General features: G+C 44.1%; 1 protein-coding gene across 3 annotated transcripts in view; it reads left to right on the top strand.

Moving 5' to 3' along the window:
• TOM1L2 (target of myb1 like 2 membrane trafficking protein) overlaps positions 1 to 18469 on the top strand; it is a 57647-nt gene that overhangs the window by 6009 nt on the left and 33169 nt on the right. For all 3 annotated transcript variants that reach the window (XM_071571626.1, XM_071571625.1, XM_071571624.1), the window contains exons 2-4: positions 14456 to 14540; positions 15432 to 15510; positions 17142 to 17291. In XM_071571626.1, the coding sequence (XP_071427727.1) occupies positions 14456 to 14540; positions 15432 to 15510; positions 17142 to 17291 (314 nt within the window). The remainder of the gene's footprint in view (positions 1 to 14455; positions 14541 to 15431; positions 15511 to 17141; positions 17292 to 18469) is intronic.

Here is an 18469-nt window from a genome sequence, read left to right as displayed (position 1 = left end):
CGACAGGATTGTTCCTGTTCCAAGGGAAGCTTTTCTCAGTACAAGGTGGCAGTAACTTTTCTTGCTGTATGAAAAAGATGAATTTTGTCTTTGCCTGCTGTGAAAAGGGCACAATAAGTTCTCTCCTCAGAGTTCAAGCACTTTTCTGGGTGTTCCTGGAGCTGGTCAGTTGTTAGAAATCCAGCCCCCCACTGCTCATTCAGAATTGTGCTTGTCATGCAAAAAGAGAGTCTGATAAAGTGCTTTTAGTTTTATGAGATTATTTGGATCTGCTTTCACTTCATGACAATGGATTATGTTGTAAGGAAAATCTCCATGAAATATGAAAGTGGATATCTTTGCTTTTAAAGGAGCAAATAAATACTGAGTCATGAGTCTGGCAACTTGGAGAGAAACTACACACACGTGTGAAGCTGGGTAATTAGTATAATACCATTTAATACTGGGTTTCTAAGACTGGATTTATTTTAGAGGCACAAAAGCAGATTGTAGTTCAGGAAGGTATTATAACATGTATTTTGGGGTAATGCACTTTTATCTCTTTCAGCATGATATGCTTAAATGTATATTCCATATGCTTCTAATAAAAACCTCCATGTGAGAGCGAGGGCAGCTCATTCCTGGTTTGTTTCTGCTGTTCATGGACTCAGCAGATTTTTTTTTTAAACTGCATTGTTAAAATATGCTTGACTAAAACCCACAGAAAATCCCCACTAACCAACTAATTTAATATTTCACCCAAAACAACGTGTTTTCCTTAGTTAAGAATTGGTTTAAGTTACTCAGACTTCCCTTTGATTTCATAAGCTACACTGAGTTTTTAATTAAGGATTCTTTGAAGCTGATGGAGCCATTTGGGGGTATCCTGAGTGATGATGGTCAGTGCAGGGACAGCAGCAGCTCTGGCAGAAGTTTTGGTGAGATGATCCTTCCTGTGGAAGGGCTGGGGCTTTCTAGGCTGGCCTGGCAACCTCCTTCCTCAGCTGGTGTTTCACACTTGACTAAAAACATTTCACCCTGTGAGTTTTGGGTTCAAAATCTGTGCAATGTATATGTAATAAAGAGCATAAACATTTGGAGGGCACAGGGAGAAGGGATGTTGTGGGAGCCCTGGCAAGTGAGGAAGGGACTCCAAAGCCCAGCCTGGGTTACACAGGGATGAGTCTTCACAGATCATCCAGAACTAATTTGCCTCTTTCTTGTTTGCCTCTGCCTGGGGAATTTGTTGTTTTCTATATGAAGAAACTTGTTGCTGAGTATAAAAATCCTATAAAGAATGAATAAGCTTTATCTTCTGTATTTGTTTAGTTGTTCTGCTGATGGTTCTCCCCGATCTTTTCCATTATCATGAATGGCAAAGGGCTCATTTAAAACTGGTGATTTTTCAGGACAAAAGATACTGGTCTAAAGGCTTTGCTAGAGCTGGTCTCTCTTCCCTAAAGAGCAGCTCCTCTGCTCAGGTAAACATGAATTTACACAACCCATGGAGCAAGATCTTCCCATCTGTAGGTGACTCTGCATTGCTCAGGATGGGGAGATGCAAATAAGTCCAGTCAGTCTATTGGGGTGACAAGATCTTGAGGAGCTGGAGCGGGGCCAGAGAAGAGCAACGAGGCTGGAGAAGGGACTGGAGGTGGCACTGAGTGTCCTCTTAAACACCTCCAGGGACAGAGAATCCAACATGTCTTGATCCAACTCCACTGTGATCACCAGCCCAGGGCACTCTGTGCCCCACTCTGTGCCCTGGGCTGGTGATCACAGTGGGGTTGGATCAAGGGTTGATGATCTCAGAGGTCTCTTCCAACCCAACTGAGAAGAGCAACGAGGCTGGAGAAGGGACTGGAGCACAAGTGCTGTGGGGAGAGGCTGAGGGAGCTGGGGGTGTTCAGCCTGGAGAAGAGGAGGCTCAGAGGTGACCTCAGCACTGTCTGGAACTGCCTGAAGGGAAGTTCTGGCCAGGTGGGGGTTGGTCTCTTCTCCCAGGCACTCAGCAATAGGACAAGGGGGCACGATGGGCTCAAGCTCTGTCAGGGGAAATTGAAGTTGGAGAGCAGAAAAAAATTCTTTGCAGAGAGAGTGCTCAGGCATTGGAATGGGCTGCCCAGAGAGGGGGTGGATTCCCCATCCCTGGAGGTTTTTAAGCTGAGCTTGGCCGTGGCACTGAGTGCCATGATCTGGTAAAGGGACTGGAGTTGGCCCAAGGGTTGGACTTGATGATCTTGGAGGTCTTTTCCAACCCAATCCATTCTGTGATTCTGTGGATGTGTCACTGAGTGAGAATCCACCACATCTTGATCCAACCCCACTGTGATCACCAGCCCAGGGCACTCTGTGCCTCACTCTGTGCCCTGGGCTGGTGGTCACAGTGGGATTGGATCAAGGGTTGGACTTGATGATCTCGGAGGTCTTTTCCAACCCAACCCATTCTGTGATTCTGTGATTACTGGCAGCGCTGTCTTTAAATTTAAATATACACTCTGCACATGCCAGAATTTTAAAGTGGGCTCCAAAATGCAGTAACTCATTTCAAAAACAAGGATGAGGAATGAAAAAAGGTCCATTTATGTGTATGCCCTGTCTGTGTCTGAGCAATTCCTGGCATGGCTGTGTATGGACTGTTTACTCACAGTGCTACATCTCTCTGTTCACAGCGTTTGGCAGCTCAGTGTAGTCTCAGAGAGCATCAGGAGACTCAAAAAATAAGAGAAGATATTCAGAAGAAACCTGTTGAATAGTTTGGTTTGCTTGTTAGCCAGCTTAGTCCCTGAGAGGAAGGCAGTCTGGTCCCCAGCTGGTCCTGGGAGCTCTTCTGGGTCGAATTACTTTGGGAAGAAATTCTTTGTTCAAATTCACATCAAAGAAAACATACACAAAGTAAAGGCACAGATTGGTGTCATAAACTGTGTTTGAATCCCAAGAACTTTGCAGAGCTTTGGTTTCTTGTTCTTAAGGCAAGAAAGACTTTGTTGTATCCCAAGTGTGGTTGGGAATGTTGAGGATGTTGTTAACTTGGACATGTTGCATCCTCTGTGTTTTCATGGGACGAATCTACTGCAAGAAGTATGACTGGCTTTGTATTTGAACCAAATAATACAGAATTTGCATTTCTTGCCTAGCTGAGTAAATGCAGAAAAAGTCCCTTTTTAAAATCTGGTATTTCCTGACTTTTTTTTTCTTTTAACTTTTATCTCAATTACAGCTTTCTTCATTTCTTTTCCTTTTGGAAGGAAGGAAGGGTGTTTTCATGCCCATAAACACAAAAAGCTACCTTGAGCATATTAAATAAATTGCAAACTTCAGCAGCTTTGCCAGCAAATTTTGGGAGGTTTTTATGATATTCTGAGCCTACAGACTTGCAGTGTTTCATGACTCCCAATCACTTTGTCTTCTGAGAATAATAAATATGCCTGTTTGCTCCAGTCAGTGCTAAGGAATTTCACCAGTTAACTGGTTCCTAATTTAAGATGAGGAGAGGAAATACCCAAACTTTATTGGAGTATTTCATCTGGAGTGAGTCTTGAAATCCACCTCCGCACAGTGACCCGAGTTATTTCCTGAACACTGTCTGGTGTTTTCCTGAGCAATTGTGATGGGATGTAGGATAATAAGATGATTGGTAGTGGGAGGTGGAGGTTAAGCTGGATGCAGCATGTATTTGGGTTTGGGGTACCCTTATTTCACATGTGAGCTGGTGTAGTAAATAGCTTGTTTTTTCATTATCTTTGAGCTGCCCTTTCTCTACTGATTTTGGGTTGTTTTAATTAGAAGGGTGTTTTGCTGCAAAGAGCGATCTCAGACCTTTGTGAAATTTTCTGCTAGTACAAATAGTGGTAAATCTGAAATCACTTATTAGACAAGAAGTTGTTATGGCAACTCTAAGATGGTTGGCTAATCAGAGAGTGAGATCAGTTTTTATTTACAAGTGTAATGAGCAATTAAGTTTGAGCAGCTGTCAGACTTGGAAAGTGATTAAAGTTCAGCAAACAACCCAAATGGGTCAGTGTTCAGTTCTGATGGTTTTCTGACACTGCAGCTTGATCATCTGTGGGGTTTACCTACTCTAATTAAATCTGCCTTTAAAATCCCCATCCATGCCAATGACTTGGCATAGCCAGTGAGGAGTGAAAATTCCCTTTTCCAACCAGGTTCCTTAACAAGTCCTGACCTGGAGTCTTGCTGTGGGTAATGAGGTATTCCACGTGCTCATTGGGATGCTGGTTTTGCAGAATCCCCTCCTGGCTGTCGGGGATCACCAGGAGGAAGCTGGAACGGGGCAGCCTCACTGAGGTCTCCCAGCACCTCTAAAGGCTCTGTCATTAAAGGCATCATTGTGCTGTAGTTGGTTGCTTAGGAAGCTGTGCTGGGCTCAGAGGAAGGACGTGCACAGTGTGCATGTACGTTAAACCCAGAAGAAGAGGAGAATGTCTTGATTCAGTGTGCCCAGGTGGCCAAGAAGGCCAATGGGATCCTGGCCTGGATCAAAAATAGTGTGGCCAGCAGGCCCAGGGCAGTGACCCTTCCCCTGGACTCAGCACTGGGGAGGCCACACCTTGAGTGTTGTGTTCAGTTCTGGGCCCCTCAGTTCAGGGAAGATCTTGAGGGGCTGGAGCGGGGCCAGAGAAGAGCAACGAGGCTGGAGAAGGGACTGGATGTGGCACTGAGTGTCCTCTTAAACACCTCCAGGGACAGAGAATCCACCATGTCTTGATCCAACCCCACTGTGATCACCAGCCCAGGGCACTCAAGGGTTGATGATCTCAGAGGTCTCTTCCAACCCAACTGAGAAGAGAAGAGCAACGAGGCTGGAGAAGGGACTGGAGCACAAGTGCTGTGGGGAGAGGCTGAGGGAGCTGGGGGTGTTCAGCCTGGAGAAGAGGAGGCTCAGAGGTGACCTCAGCACTGTCTGGAACTACCTGAAGGGAAGTTCTGGCCAGGTGGGGGTTGGTCTCTTCTCCCAGGCACTCAGCAATAGGACAAGGGGGCACGATGGGCTCAAGCTCTGCCAGGGGAAATTGAAGTTGGAGAGCAGAAAAAAATTCTTTGCAGAGAGAGTGCTCAGGCATTGGCATGGGCTGCCCAGAGAGGGGGTGGATTCCCCATCCCTGGAGGTTTTTAAGCTGAGCTTGGCCGTGGCACTGAGTGCCATGATCTGGTAAAGGGACTGGAGTTGGCCCAAGGGTTGGACTTGATGATCTCGGAGGTCTTTTCCAGCCCAATCCATTCTATGATTCTATGACTGCAGTCGTCCTGCAGAGCAGTGTGAGGGAAGGCTGGAAATCTGAAAAGCAAACTGGAGTTTTCACACAAGAAAACATGAGCCTTCCGTCCTCAGGAGCTGCAAACTCCTCTGTCTGGTTCACTCCACACGTGGGATAATTGTGGTTTTCCAGAGCTCACCTTCATAGTTGTAGATATGTAGGAGAGCTGGGGGTGGGAACATGCACATGAATAGTTACTTTAAGAGTTGTTTCATTTCATTCATAACACATTTTAATTATCATATATGAACGTTTGCTTAAAAATCTGCTGTAGTAAAGGAGTAAACTTGTAACTGCTTCCTTGTAGGAATGGAAGATTTTGCCTGCTTTTATCCCTGGCTTAATAGTGTTTTAAGTTTACTTTAAGCATGTGAAAAAGTGGGCAATTGACTTGTAACCTGTAAAAAATAATACAAATAATACTAGTGTAGGAGCCTGATGATTCTCTCTGCTTTACAGTTTGTTTGCAGCAAACAGCAGGTTACAAGTGAGCAGGTGGGAGGGAGAGTTTTAAATATATAAGGATGGATTTTTAGAGTTTGCAGCTGACGTGGATTGAAAATTCTTAGAACATTTCATCCATGAAAGGCAATTAGTTTTGTTTTATGAATATGAAAAGCACGTAGCTTGTAAGTACTGGAGTGAAGTCCCAAGTGAGTTATTAGAACTTGCTTTACTCATGTAGTACAAAATTAGCCATCAAGAGCTGATAGATTTCAAATATAGCTCACTGACACACTGATCATCCATAACTTTTCATAAAGACATTTTTTGGGCTCACCTGTAATTACTGGATGCTGTTGAAGTCCTGAGTGGGGCAGGCAGTCACAGATCAGGACACCTCCTTACTCTTGATGGTGATTACAGCACATTGTGCAGCTGAGATACTGAATTTTGATACCTCTGCCTTCTCTCACAATTTCAGCTGCCTCTTCCTCTCAGAAAGTTGAGGCTGATAAAATGAATGGAGTCTGCTCTTTTTTCTTTTTATTAGCAAGTGGTTTCTGGCATTAGGAAAAAATCATGTGTTAGATAGTTCTTTTGGAATATTGGGGTTCTCTGTGCGAGTTGACTCGTTGGTGATAGCAGCTTCTCAGCTACTGTCAAGTGTTCTGAAAATTACTATATTTCAGCTTTTTTGTCTAGTTCCTTTGTCTGGATTTTTGGGTTTGCTTTTTTTTTTGTTTTGTTTTGGGTTTTTTTATTTTTTTTAATGGGAAAGATCCAAAGACTCAGCTATTAAGAAATTTGGTATTTCAAGTGTTGATCAACTCACTTTACTCACCCACTGCATCAGTGTTTTAACACCTGAGATCCTCAGTTAAGGAACTGGTAGCCCCAGTTAAGGAACAAGGTCATCCAAATTCCACAGAGAAATTAAAACAGTAGAAAAACTCTTTGGCAAGTGGTGAGCTAAAATCAGAGTCCTGCCTCTGGAAATGACTAAAGGTTGAGTTGTTGCAGAGCTCTGGCTGCTGTACAGTGGCCAAAGGAGGAGGAGATTTGGGGAACCACCCCGGTGCACTGACCTGTTTAAACAACACTGTGCTGATAAATTCTCCCACATGGAATCACAGGGACACGTCGCAGCAGTGGAATTTAGAAAAAGCAAATCCAAGGGAGGCCTTTTTGTCACCTGGGAGGTTTTAATTTATGGTTTTTTGCCTCTCATCCAGAGAAGAAGGATGGACACTCAGAGTGGGGTGGTATTAAACTGTTGGGAGTGTCGCCCAATAGATCACAGATGTTTGTGAAGCAGCAAATCATCGTCCCCCCGACACCACGGGATGAGGGGACACTGTCACGAGATGTGGCGTGTCATAAAGGAACATTGATTTGTTGCTCCCCCACAGTAAATCACACAGCAAACATCTCCACTCAGATCCATTAAAATCCATTAATACAGGGCGTGGATTTTAAAACTGCTGTGACATTTCTGATTGAAGGCTTTGGGGTGTCGATTCCTGACGGGACCAGGTCGCAGTTTGTCAGTCGTAAAGCAGCACCATCATCTGAATGTCATGGGTTTGCAGCGAGGTGGGAGTGTGGCCAAGGTCACTGCTGAAAGGGATGGAGGAACGTGCAGTGCAGACTGAATTTTGGGGGAAAGTGCCTCTGGATCATGCAAATGTCTTGATGAGCTGGGAGCTGCTGCCGTGTGACCCCGCACCAAGGGACAGCTATTTACGGTACCCGGGTCAACGTGTGAGCTCTAATGAGTGTCAGGGCACGGGAGGAAGGAGGGGGTTTGTGCTTTGTTTCTGAAGCTGAGTAGAATGGAGAAGTCACAGGGATTTCACTGTTTTAAAGAAGCAGTAGTCTCTCTCTGCCATCTGTTTGGGCAGTGAGCAACTTACATACACATGTCATTCAGCAGAGCTGGCTGTCAGCAGCAACAATGTCTGCTGAGGGGGGAACTTCAGGGAGAAGATTCATAACAAAAGTCTTTATTGTATAAAAACACACCGTTCTTTTTGGGATCCTGCTTCCAAATGCTGTTAAGGACTGTCACTAAACCACTGTTTGTGCCTGAGCTGAATGACATCTGGGCACAGAAGCTGCCAGGACCAGGTTCCCCTGCCAGGCCGTTGTTGTGCAATGCAATAGCAGACAGGAAGGTCCAGCTGGTTTTACACCCTCCAGTGCATCAAGACCTTTGAGATGTGATAAACTAAGTGAGTCAGGCTGATACACTTCCTTGCCAGCTCTGTTATTGCTGTAAGTCTTTCTGTTTTGTTTTTCTTTTAGTTCAGGTGAAGCTCTGATCTGAGCGTGAAAGAAAAATCTTCTTTGTTGTACAGCTATTAAAACTTGTTTAATATGTATTAATCCATTCAACTTGCTCTGTTTCTGCAACTATGCTCAGATCACCTGGAGTCTCCTGCTCCTGAGGCTGGATTTGTGGGATTTGGTGGGTGATGTCTTTCCTGCAGCACATCTAAATCACAGCAAAGCAGTCCTTAAAAAGGCACAGTAATTACACACTCCATATTCATGATTGCAGGTATGTGTGATCTGGAAAGCAGGTTGCAGGAAGTTTGGCATTTGGGTGGCACCTTCAAAAAGAAGAAAACCTGAAAGTTAATTGGAGAAAATGACAGTTCCCAGTTTACTGCTGTGCCTTCTGACAGCACTCGGGCTAAATACTCATTAAGATTGCACATGTGCATGTCCATGGTGTCTCATTATTTTCTTTTAACCCAGACTCTGCACCATTACTATGATTACTCATTTATTCAGCACCAGAAACTTTGGTAAAACAATGAGTGGAGGATACATGCCTAGATCCCAAAGAGTTTCAGTGTGAGCAGAGCTAAAAACTGAGTGCAAAAGGAGCGCAGTGAGAGTGTCTGGGCAGTGCAACCCAAATCACGTTCCCTGTAATGCCTTTGCTGTTCAGATTGAGCCCGTTTGTTCTGGCTGACTGGCTCTTTCCTTGGAAGTGTGAAGCTCAGCATTTTCAGAGCAGTGTGAAATAAGGAATGTAGAAAAAGGACTTGGAGCAGTGAGGTGGCTAATTGAAAAATGCTCTTGGAGCCGTGTGCTCCAACAAAGAAGCTTTGGCAGGTTTTTATGAGCAAGTCACTCCACAGTTGGGTTTTGATCTTGAATTTTGAATGAGTCGCATTTATTTTTTAATAGCAGCAATTTGATAAAAAGGGACAATCCTCCTCTTGGTTACCATAATGTCTAAGTGGCCGTGACTGTCTTTCTAAAAGGAAATGTAGAGAAACAAGAATAGACTGCTGGGTCCAGGGGTATCCAAGTATGTTATTTGAGTGTGTCTCTGTCGTCCAAGTGATGTGTCTTGAGCTCAGCAGCTCTGTGAATACTGAAGGTCTTTAATCTTACCTTCATTTTGCTGAAATATGTTTCTGTGGCCTCTGTATGGTCTTTCCCCAGGTCTTATTGATGGTGCTGTGCAGATCATATTGGTGATTTGTTAACTCCAAGGGAGACAAATGCAGGCACAAATGTGACTTTGCTTTAAAGCAAAACAATTGTCTAAGCTACAGCTCAGAGATGTCACTGTCTTGTTGAGTTGAGCTGTCTTGTCTGGTTTGCATTGCTTTGCAAAACTCTTGCTTTTTTTTTTTGTGAAAATCCTGTCTCTAAAAGCATTTTGCTTTTGCCTTCAGCTGGTCCCCCTCACTTCTGAGAGAGCAACACTGCACCAAAGGGAGGGGGCCCAGCAGGATGGAAGCAAAAACCTGCTGATGGTGTGACTTCTGATCCCTCTCACATATTATGCAGAGTGAAATATAACACATTTCACTGTTTGATTCACTAATTTCAGTCTTGAAGCACAGCTGGTAGGCAGGTGGACTGTTAAAAGACAAGACAAAGATCTAAGATCTGCAATCTTCTGAACTTCCAAGCAAAAAAAAAAAAACACCCAACCACAAAAACAGGATGTTTTATGCTGCTTGAACAGCAAATGCTGTTGGAGGGAAGGGGAGAACTTTGGAATTGGAACCTTCTTGCTTTTGGATCTGTCCATGTGATGCACTGGTGTGCAAGTTTCTTGCATGAATAGAAGGTGGTTTTGTGTGTGTAATTTGTCCCAAATGGATGAATTGAGGGTCTCTGAAGCATCTGAGACATCTGGAGAAGACCCAGGAGAGAAAACTGTGATTTCTCCAAACACAGAGATCTGTTCATTCATGAGATTCTGGTGTTCAAACAGAAAACACCAGTTCTGCTGTTTTCATTTAATGTTATTTCTAGCTAGTGCCACATTTAACTTTCCCTTTTGCCTTTTCCTCCAAGGACATTCTGAACCACCACAATGACTTGTTGGTACTTAGAGATGGACCTTTTGGGGAGATTTTCACTCTGGTCCTGTCATCATTCAGCTGGAATAGCTGCTCTCAGTGCTTCCAGCAGCCAGATTTCCATTCTCAGCTGCTTAAACACACTTATGGCATGTGAGTTAAGTAGCATAAAGATTTCAGCTTGTGCAGTTGCAATCCTGATAAAAATCTCCAGGTTGTCTCCACTGGCAAGTTCCTTATAATGGTCAGAGGTGAGATTGGGAGGGGTAAGCAGGGAAGAGTGAGAAGTTCTGCTTTATCTCATCCCTATGTGAATACAGGCAAATTTAAGAGTGTTACCAGCATTGGAGCAGAGTGAACAGGGCTGAGAGGAGCCTCTTGAGGACAACCAGTGTTGGTGTTTCTCTGTCAGGTCAGTTTTGAGCTGGGTTCAGGATGGGTGGTAAAAGTTCTTCTGTTTTTTCCTGCTTCTATAAGATAATTCCTGCCCTGCCCAACCTGTTTGTTACGTGGTGATTACACAGGAATTTCTGGCCTGATTTCCTTGTGGTGACATCTCGGGTTGGAGCAGTTTGGGAAGAGGCTTGGCTGGGGGTGGTGCACGAGACTGTTTACACCAGGAACTTTAGACAGCTGAACCTCCTGAGTGCCATAAAGTGCCCAGGATCTCAGTGTGAGCAGGGAAATGCTGATACTGCCATTTGGCAGAGTGTGGAAATTCAGCCACAAGAGTTGGATCTCAGAGGGAAGGAAGGTGTGAATGAAAAAATAGCACAATGTTTCTCCCTTTCCTTGCAGACCACAGATAAACTGATGGTGCCTGTGCATGTGCAGTGCCCGAGGTCTGCCACGTGTCAGCAGGGCCAGATTGTCTTTCTCCCTACCAGAACATTTATGCTTTAATTTGGGACGTGTGGGAACCGACAGGATCTTGTTTCAGAAAGAGACTTCCTGATAATCTCACTAGGATCAAGTCTCTGTGTGTGACACAAACTCCCAGCCATATCCCAGCACTCAGACCTGCTCTGGAATCAGGAGCTGTTCAAGGAGCCCTTGGCACCAGGCTGGGAGCTGCCAGCCCTTCTGTGATGCAACTCAACTATACCATAAACTCTCCAGTTCAACTCCTCATCACCACCTTCTTCCTTGTCTGATTTAACATCTCTTATTGCACCCTGGAATTCTGGTCATGTTCCAGAGTCCTCATGTGAATTAATGCCATTTAGGTGCCTTTTAGTGAGTGTGAAAGAGGTCAAGGAACTGGTTACTCTTTTAAAGGGAATTTGCATGATTTGCATCCTGTACCTTTGCTCTTCTGTGATAGTTTTTAAATCTGTTTAATCTTGTCAGTCACATCTATGTGCTGTTTGTGGAGGAGCCTCCAAGAGATGCACAGCTTCCAAAACATCCATTAAATACTGGACAGGTTATTGAGTATTTTTGATTTGCTGCATTTTGGCTGTGTTGGACAGGGGTTCTCTTACAGGCAGAGCTGTTTCACCAGAAATCCAGAACTAAATCCTGCTGTGTTTTGGTTCTAGAAGAGCTCTACAAGCTTTCAGTTCATTGCAGTGTAATCCTGCTCTTCAAACAAATCCCACCCAAACCTCCTCTGCAGCCAGTGAGCTCCTTTGCACTGCTGAGAGAGAACTGCAGCAGCAAATCTGGGTCACACACCCTACAAAGGACACACAGCTCCAGATGACAAGTGCTCGTGTGCTCTCTGTTGCTGAAAAACAGCCTAAAATTAGCTTGAATTAAAGATTACCCAAGGGGAAAAGAAATAATTTTCAAGAAGACAACTGTTATGTCTTAAACCCACACAGTATCAGCCATGTATTTCTCCCAACTAAAGAACAGAAATGGAAAAATAAAAAGGTGGTAACCAAGGTTTTTGGGAGAAAGGGGGTTTTGTTTTCCCCAGAGCATCTCAGAAAGGGAATAAGGAGGTTATTGGGGACCCAGAGGAATGTTCCAGTGCTGCAGCAGCATCTCTTCACTCCACCATCTCCAAAACACCAGTTTTTACCTGTGGAGTGATGCTGTGTACACATTTTGTCCAAATACACCTTAACTACATGGGATTTACAATCACAATGAGTGATTGGCTTCCAGCACAACTTTGTGCAGGATCAGCGTTTTCCAAAATCAGATCTAAAAAGTGATTGAAGCAGACCAGAGAGTCTGAACATCACCAAGACACTCTCTGATGCCAGATGCTGTCAAGAACACACAAATTTGTTAATATAGTTTAAGATTAAGGAAAGAAATTGTGTGCCCAGCTCCAGGAATACCTCCTTTTTATGGGATAATCTCTTATTTTGGAGTATTTGGTTTATAAATCCTTTGCTGCTCTGGGGATCACCTTCTCCAGCAGATCAGATGTAGGGATGTTTTTTTATATCTCTGAATATCAAAGTTTTCTTTCCAAATGTTAAATAAAATGTTTTCCTAAGTCACAAGTACTATTTGGAACTGAAGGCAGATCACATTCTATAGAAATGAAACCTCATGTACAGTGTAGGAAGAAAAATCAACTAATAAATGTAATTGTTACAAGTAGCTTTGCATAAATTCCTGTATCCCAGAAAATGTTTAACAGCTCTGCCTGTGCTCTCAATGCAGTAAATTAAAAGTACTCAGTAATCTGTCCAGTATTTACTGGACATTTTGGAAGCTGTGCAGCTCTGAAATGGAGTTTTCCTTGACCAGAGTGAACTCTACCATGAGGTGGTGATGGCTGAAAAAGATCCAGCTGGAAGTTTTTCAGCCTCCATTCCCTCCCTGGTGAGTGTCTTGCAGCGCTGCAGCTTGGAATGGGAAGTGAGTTCCACAAATTGTGTTCTCCTCTTCCATAATCTCCTTTTCCATAGTGTCCTCTCCCTTCTGTTTGGCTCTCTCTGCTGGGATTCTGCCTAGCTGCCTGTTTTGTCTCAGACTTCTGTAATTACTGTCCTTGGTGGAGCTGTTTTAACCACCATTCTGGTGTAGAGGAGTAACTGAAACCTGAATTACCCAGACAGTCTTTCTCCAAATAACGTCCCATAATTATGGCCTGTGGGCATCTGTATCCCCAGTCACAGTGATGGAAATGTTAATAGAAAAAAGCACTGTTGGTAAACAAAAAAAGACATGAAGTCCTGGGAGCCTGGTCTTCCCAAACAAAATCTGCCTTGTTCTGGGGGACAGATTGGGGTCGGATGTAAAGACAGAAGGACAGTCAGAGAAGATGGTACTTGTGGTTTAGTTTCTGCTTTAAGATGTTGTAAAGGCTTTTTTTTCTTGGTTTATTTTACATTTTAAAAATGCTTTTGTTTGCCTTCCAGCATTGGATGCCAGGGATCTGTAGAAAACCCAGACTAATTTAGAAGAGAAGGTCATGTTTGGCTCGAAGGTCCCCTTTTTAGGTGTCTCTGGTGGCAAAGCTTTACCTTCAACTCATCCTCATTCCTGACTGTGGGTAGCAGACAGGATTTGAGTGCTGCAAGTGAGGAGTGTGAAAAATTCCAGGGATGTTCTATGCACTGCTAGACAGAACTATATTGATTTAGGAGGAAATCCCAAGGAGGAAATAGTTCTTGTCAACTGATTACTACAAGTTACGGTTATGCTACTCTTGCAGATGTCTATAAATTAAACTGCCAACAGTTGGCATCTGCCACTGTCATAGGGCTGTAGGTCATCCTTCCCTGGGAACTGAGGGATGCTGGATGACTCACCTGCCACACAAACAGTGGGGGAGGATTTGGGAGTCAGGAGGAAGGCAGAGTGTGCTTGGGAGGTGTATAAGGAGCCCCAGCGTGGAGAGGACACTGGCGACAGAGTGGGGCAGAGGGAGGCAGTGCCTGACCCCTGCCAAGCAGCTATTGAGGGATTGTGGTACAGGAGTAAAGGAGTCCCCAGCAAAAAGAGGTGCCCCTGAGTGTTACCATGACCTGAACTGTTACATCCTAAATGTTTTCACGTTCTCTTCATGCTGAAATTCCTTGAATTCTGTCTCCAGGTTGCTATTTTTCCTCCCTCAACTCATGTGGAGGCATTATCTGCTAAAGCAGGGAAGAGGTCGTGTTGATTTTGGGGGATATTTTCCTACCTCATATTGTGCCAGCAATGCAGCATCTGAGGAGTTTAACTTGGAATTAGCTGACATTTTCGTACTCTCTCAGGAATTCAGGAGTCTTTGAAGAACAGCCCATCTATGTGGGCTGAAGGTAGAAAGCTTGAGGGATAATTGATTCTGTCTGGAAACCTCTGTGCTGATCCCTAAAACCAGGAGGGAAGGATTGACATTGTTTACTGCCAGCAGGGATTTGGTTTTTTCTGTTTTTTACTGGATAGTTTCAGCTCAGAGCAACTCAAGATGGATTGAGGTATAGACCTAATCAGGAAGATGTGAAAAGATTTATTTTTCTTTCCTTTCAGAAAAGGCCACAGATGGCTCTTTGCAGAGTGAAGACTGGACACTTAACATGGAGATCTGTGACATTATCAACGAGACAGAAGAAGGGTATGTGCGACTTCAGCAGACTCTGAAAGGTCCCTGAACTCAATCTTACTCAGCATGTGAGGAGGTGCAGCGAGGCTGGGGCAGGTGCTCGTGGTTTGGATGCAGTTTGCAGATCAGTTGTTCATTTTTCCTGCTCCTTAGACATTTCCTGCTCTTTAAACCTCTCAGAAAATACTGTATGATGCTGTACTTGTAGGATCCAGGACAAGAGTAAACGGCATCAAGTAGTACCAGGAGAGGTTTAGATCACACGCTCGGAAAAGATTCTTCACTGAAAGGGTGTTTAGGCATTGGACCATCCCTGCAAGTGCTCAGAAAACATGCAGATGTTGCACTTGGGTCCATGGTTTAGTGATGGGCTTGGCAGTGCTGAGGAAATGGTTGGACTCGATGACCTCGGAGGTATTTTCCAGCCTAAATAATTCTGTGATACTTTCTCTGCTTGGGAGGGACATGAAAAATGTTTTCTTGGAGAGGGTGCTGAGTTTGTATGTCTGGGGTTCCTGATTTCAGCAGGGGCATCTCTTTGCAGTGCTGCAATGCCTTTAATTTCAGCTGTTTGCATAGACAGCTCTGACACATCTCCCTCAGAAAGCTGTGCTGCTTGCAGTCTGCAGAACTGACCACTGAGCCTCTGAGTGGCTGTCAGTCTTCCCTGTCTGATCAACAGCCTGGATTTTTGGAGATTTCAGGCACTCCTCCAGTCTTGACTTCTATGCTATCTTGTCTCCTCACATAATTCTCCATAATCTTGGTTGTAGTCAAGTCATCTGAAGTTAACACACATGCTTATGTCCAGATGGAGATGGTAAAGGATTCCCTTTCCCACAGTTTATGGGATATGAAAGGCCTGCCTGAGCTGTCTGTTAAAATGGTGTGTTTCCCCTTCAGGCCCAAGGATGCCATTCGAGCACTGAAGAAGAGGCTGAATGGAAACAAGAATTACAGAGAGGTCATGCTGGCGCTGACGGTGAGTGGGGCAGGCTGGAATGCCTCAAAGGGCAGAACCCTGCTCCTTTGGCTCTTTCCTTTTCCTGGCACTCTCTTGAATGTACACACTATTTTCTTTAACAGCCACTGCTCTGCCTTTTTTTTGTCTCCAAGTGCCTCCTACTTCCTTGGGGAGAGTTGCTGGAAGCTTTGCAGAGTAGTTTTGTGATTCATGTGATTTCTGCTTTTTTTCATGGCTCTTACTCTTCCCAAGTGACGTCTGAGGAAAGTTAAAGTAGCCCAAATGAGTGTTACTTTTTGAGCTTTTCCCTTCTACTCTCATCTCCCTGTGTCCAACCATTCCTCCACTCCAAGGCAACAGCTGTGGGCACATTTGCAATTGAGGATGATGAACTTGCCATATTTTCAGCTTCGTCAGTAGCTGATGCACAATTTCCCTTGGGAATGAATCTTGGTAGGAGACTTGCATTAGTTTATGCTGATCTAATTTCACTCAATAACGTGTAAATTATATTCAGTGCATTTAGGCAGCACTGCTAAGGTGTGGGTTAATTTGCCAGTGACCTTTCCTGCCGATGACTTTGGCTGGGGGTTTCCTGGGTGGTACAGCACCCCTGAGCGTGGTGCTGGGCCAGCTCTGTGCCACAGCAACCTGAGGAATGAGCAGCAGTCACCAGATGGAGTTGTCCTGCTGCAGGGAGGTGATCTGTGTGATTCTTTCACAGAGCTCTTGTTGCATCTCCCTGACGAAGCATAACTGTAGTTTCTGTCTTCTTGCCATTTCCTATCCTGCATTGTCATTTTGACAGATTACCAAAGTCCAAACCATGAGATTATCCATTGTGCAGGAAAGAGTGAAATTCATCAGGAGTGAGCCCGTGTCATCATGGCTAATGAAAGTAACTGAAGTAGGAGAGTAATTAAAGACCCCTCGATACAGAGTTGCAGTGGTTGTTAGGCATGGCTGTAAGGAGAAGTGACGTGTTGGATTTATCTCCATGCTAATCATGTTCTTCAGAGAAAAATCAACAGCTGTTCTTCCATGGCAGTTGAATGGCAAGTGAAAGGTGCCTCCAGCTAGGTTGCAGGGGGAAAATGTGTCAAAGTATAACCTGTCAGAGCATTCACAGGGGAGTGTTTTGAATGAGTGAAGATCATTCACCTGAATTCCCAACTCTAAAACATGGCTTATAGCTCGGAGCAACTGGGTCCAGCTGTGTTCCAGGCACATAGAAAATGGTGGAGTGACACAGCATGATAATGCCTCACTGTGACAGGGTGTCCTCTGTCTTACCTGCCCCTGATGTGCTGCTGTGTACTTGGCTGTTCAGGTATGCAGGCTGGAAAGTTCTGCTTTGAACAGGAGGAAACTTTATATTTCTTTACCTTGAAAACAGGTAAAGGTGGATCACAAAAATGCCCAATGTGTTAATGGTAGGTAAGGTATGGCAAAGTGTGTGTGTAGAGAGGAAGCTTTTTGGTAAAACTGGGGAAGAAGAGAAGATTTAAGGGTATAAATGTAATTTCTCCTCTATCTTCTCACCCTCCTATGAAAAGCTTTAAAATAAAATAAATTAAAAAATCAGATGCTGTGTGTGATCAAGCTTTGCTTCAACAACAAATGGGGGGTTTTTTTGTGTGTATGTGTAGGTGTTGGAGACCTGTGTGAAGAACTGTGGCCATCGCTTTCACGTCTTAGTGGCAAACCGTGACTTCATCGATGGTGTTCTGGTGAAAATCATCTCTCCCAAGAACAATCCCCCAACTATTGTACAGGATAAAGTCCTAGCACTGATTCAGGTACCCAGCTTGTCTCTGCTTCCATATGTTGCTGCCTGAAATAAGGACTGTCTGCTTCAATGCTACGCATCACTAAACATGCTGTCATCGTTAGAAATGTGGCAAGGGTTTTATATATAAAATCAAACAATATATCCAGATTGGCAGGGAAGAGCAGACATGCACACACACAGATATTTTATCCAGGGAGAACTGTCTGGATTCTAGTTAAGAGAGCTACCACTCTACTCTAAAACAGGAGGATTTAATAAAAGATAAATGAATGGCTTTGCAATTTAACACTCACATCTAGAAGCTGGGGACTTGCCTCTGCAAGGGGCTTGTCATGTGAGGCCAGGAGATTTCAGAGGCTCGTGCTTTCAGTGTCAGCTGCAGAACACTTGCCTTTCTGTGTCTGTTTCCCTGACCGTAAAATGGAGCTGTTTCCCTCCATTAGAAAGCATTCTGCATCCCTTTCAAAGATGGTTATAGAAGAGTAAATGACCATATAGGAGTTAAAATGGTTTTGGTGTCTTTTCTCTGGTTATTGTGCAGTAAAAGCACACTGTCAGATCCTCGCCTGCAGTGGGGGAAGTTCAGACATGGGCCTGTCTCTGCCACTGCTCCTTCTGTGCAGCACAACAATAAACAGCCGTGTTAATTCCACAAACCATTAGCCACACATGAGGAAACATTGGTGCCTGCCTGGAGGAAATCTGACAATTATAGGAAGCTTTATCACTAAGCTTCCACAGGCCACTGCGTACACCGGAGACTAAAAGACACTGCGTATTTAAAATGATATAAACCTGCTGCAGTGTTCCTTGTGGGAAGGTATTTACAAATGCACAGCATCATTTGCCAGATATACTTCTGATTTTTATAGCTAAGCGTGCAGTTGGGTTTCTGCTGCTTTATTTGTTATTAGGATACAGGGATAGGGCATCATTAGAGCATGACAATGTAAATAAGTGATTTTCAAACACAAAATAGGCAGGGTGGTGGAATTAGGTGGGCATTGCATAGGGGTCTGTGGGGTCCCTTTATTTCTGGTCTCTGATTTTAAAGCTTTTTGGTTTTTTTAAATAGCACAAAATTAATGAAATTATTAAAAGAAATTCTTGTGTATCTGACTGAGGCCTCCAGTGTCATGCAATGGGCATGTGGTGACCAGGAGATGAGGTTAAATGCTGTCCCAT

This window comes from Pithys albifrons, chromosome 16, assembly GCF_047495875.1.
Source record: "Pithys albifrons albifrons isolate INPA30051 chromosome 16, PitAlb_v1, whole genome shotgun sequence".
Lineage (NCBI taxonomy): Eukaryota > Metazoa > Chordata > Aves > Passeriformes > Thamnophilidae > Pithys > Pithys albifrons.
The sequence above is the reverse complement of the archived record's forward strand: the minus strand, read 5'-3'. Positions and strand labels throughout refer to the sequence as shown.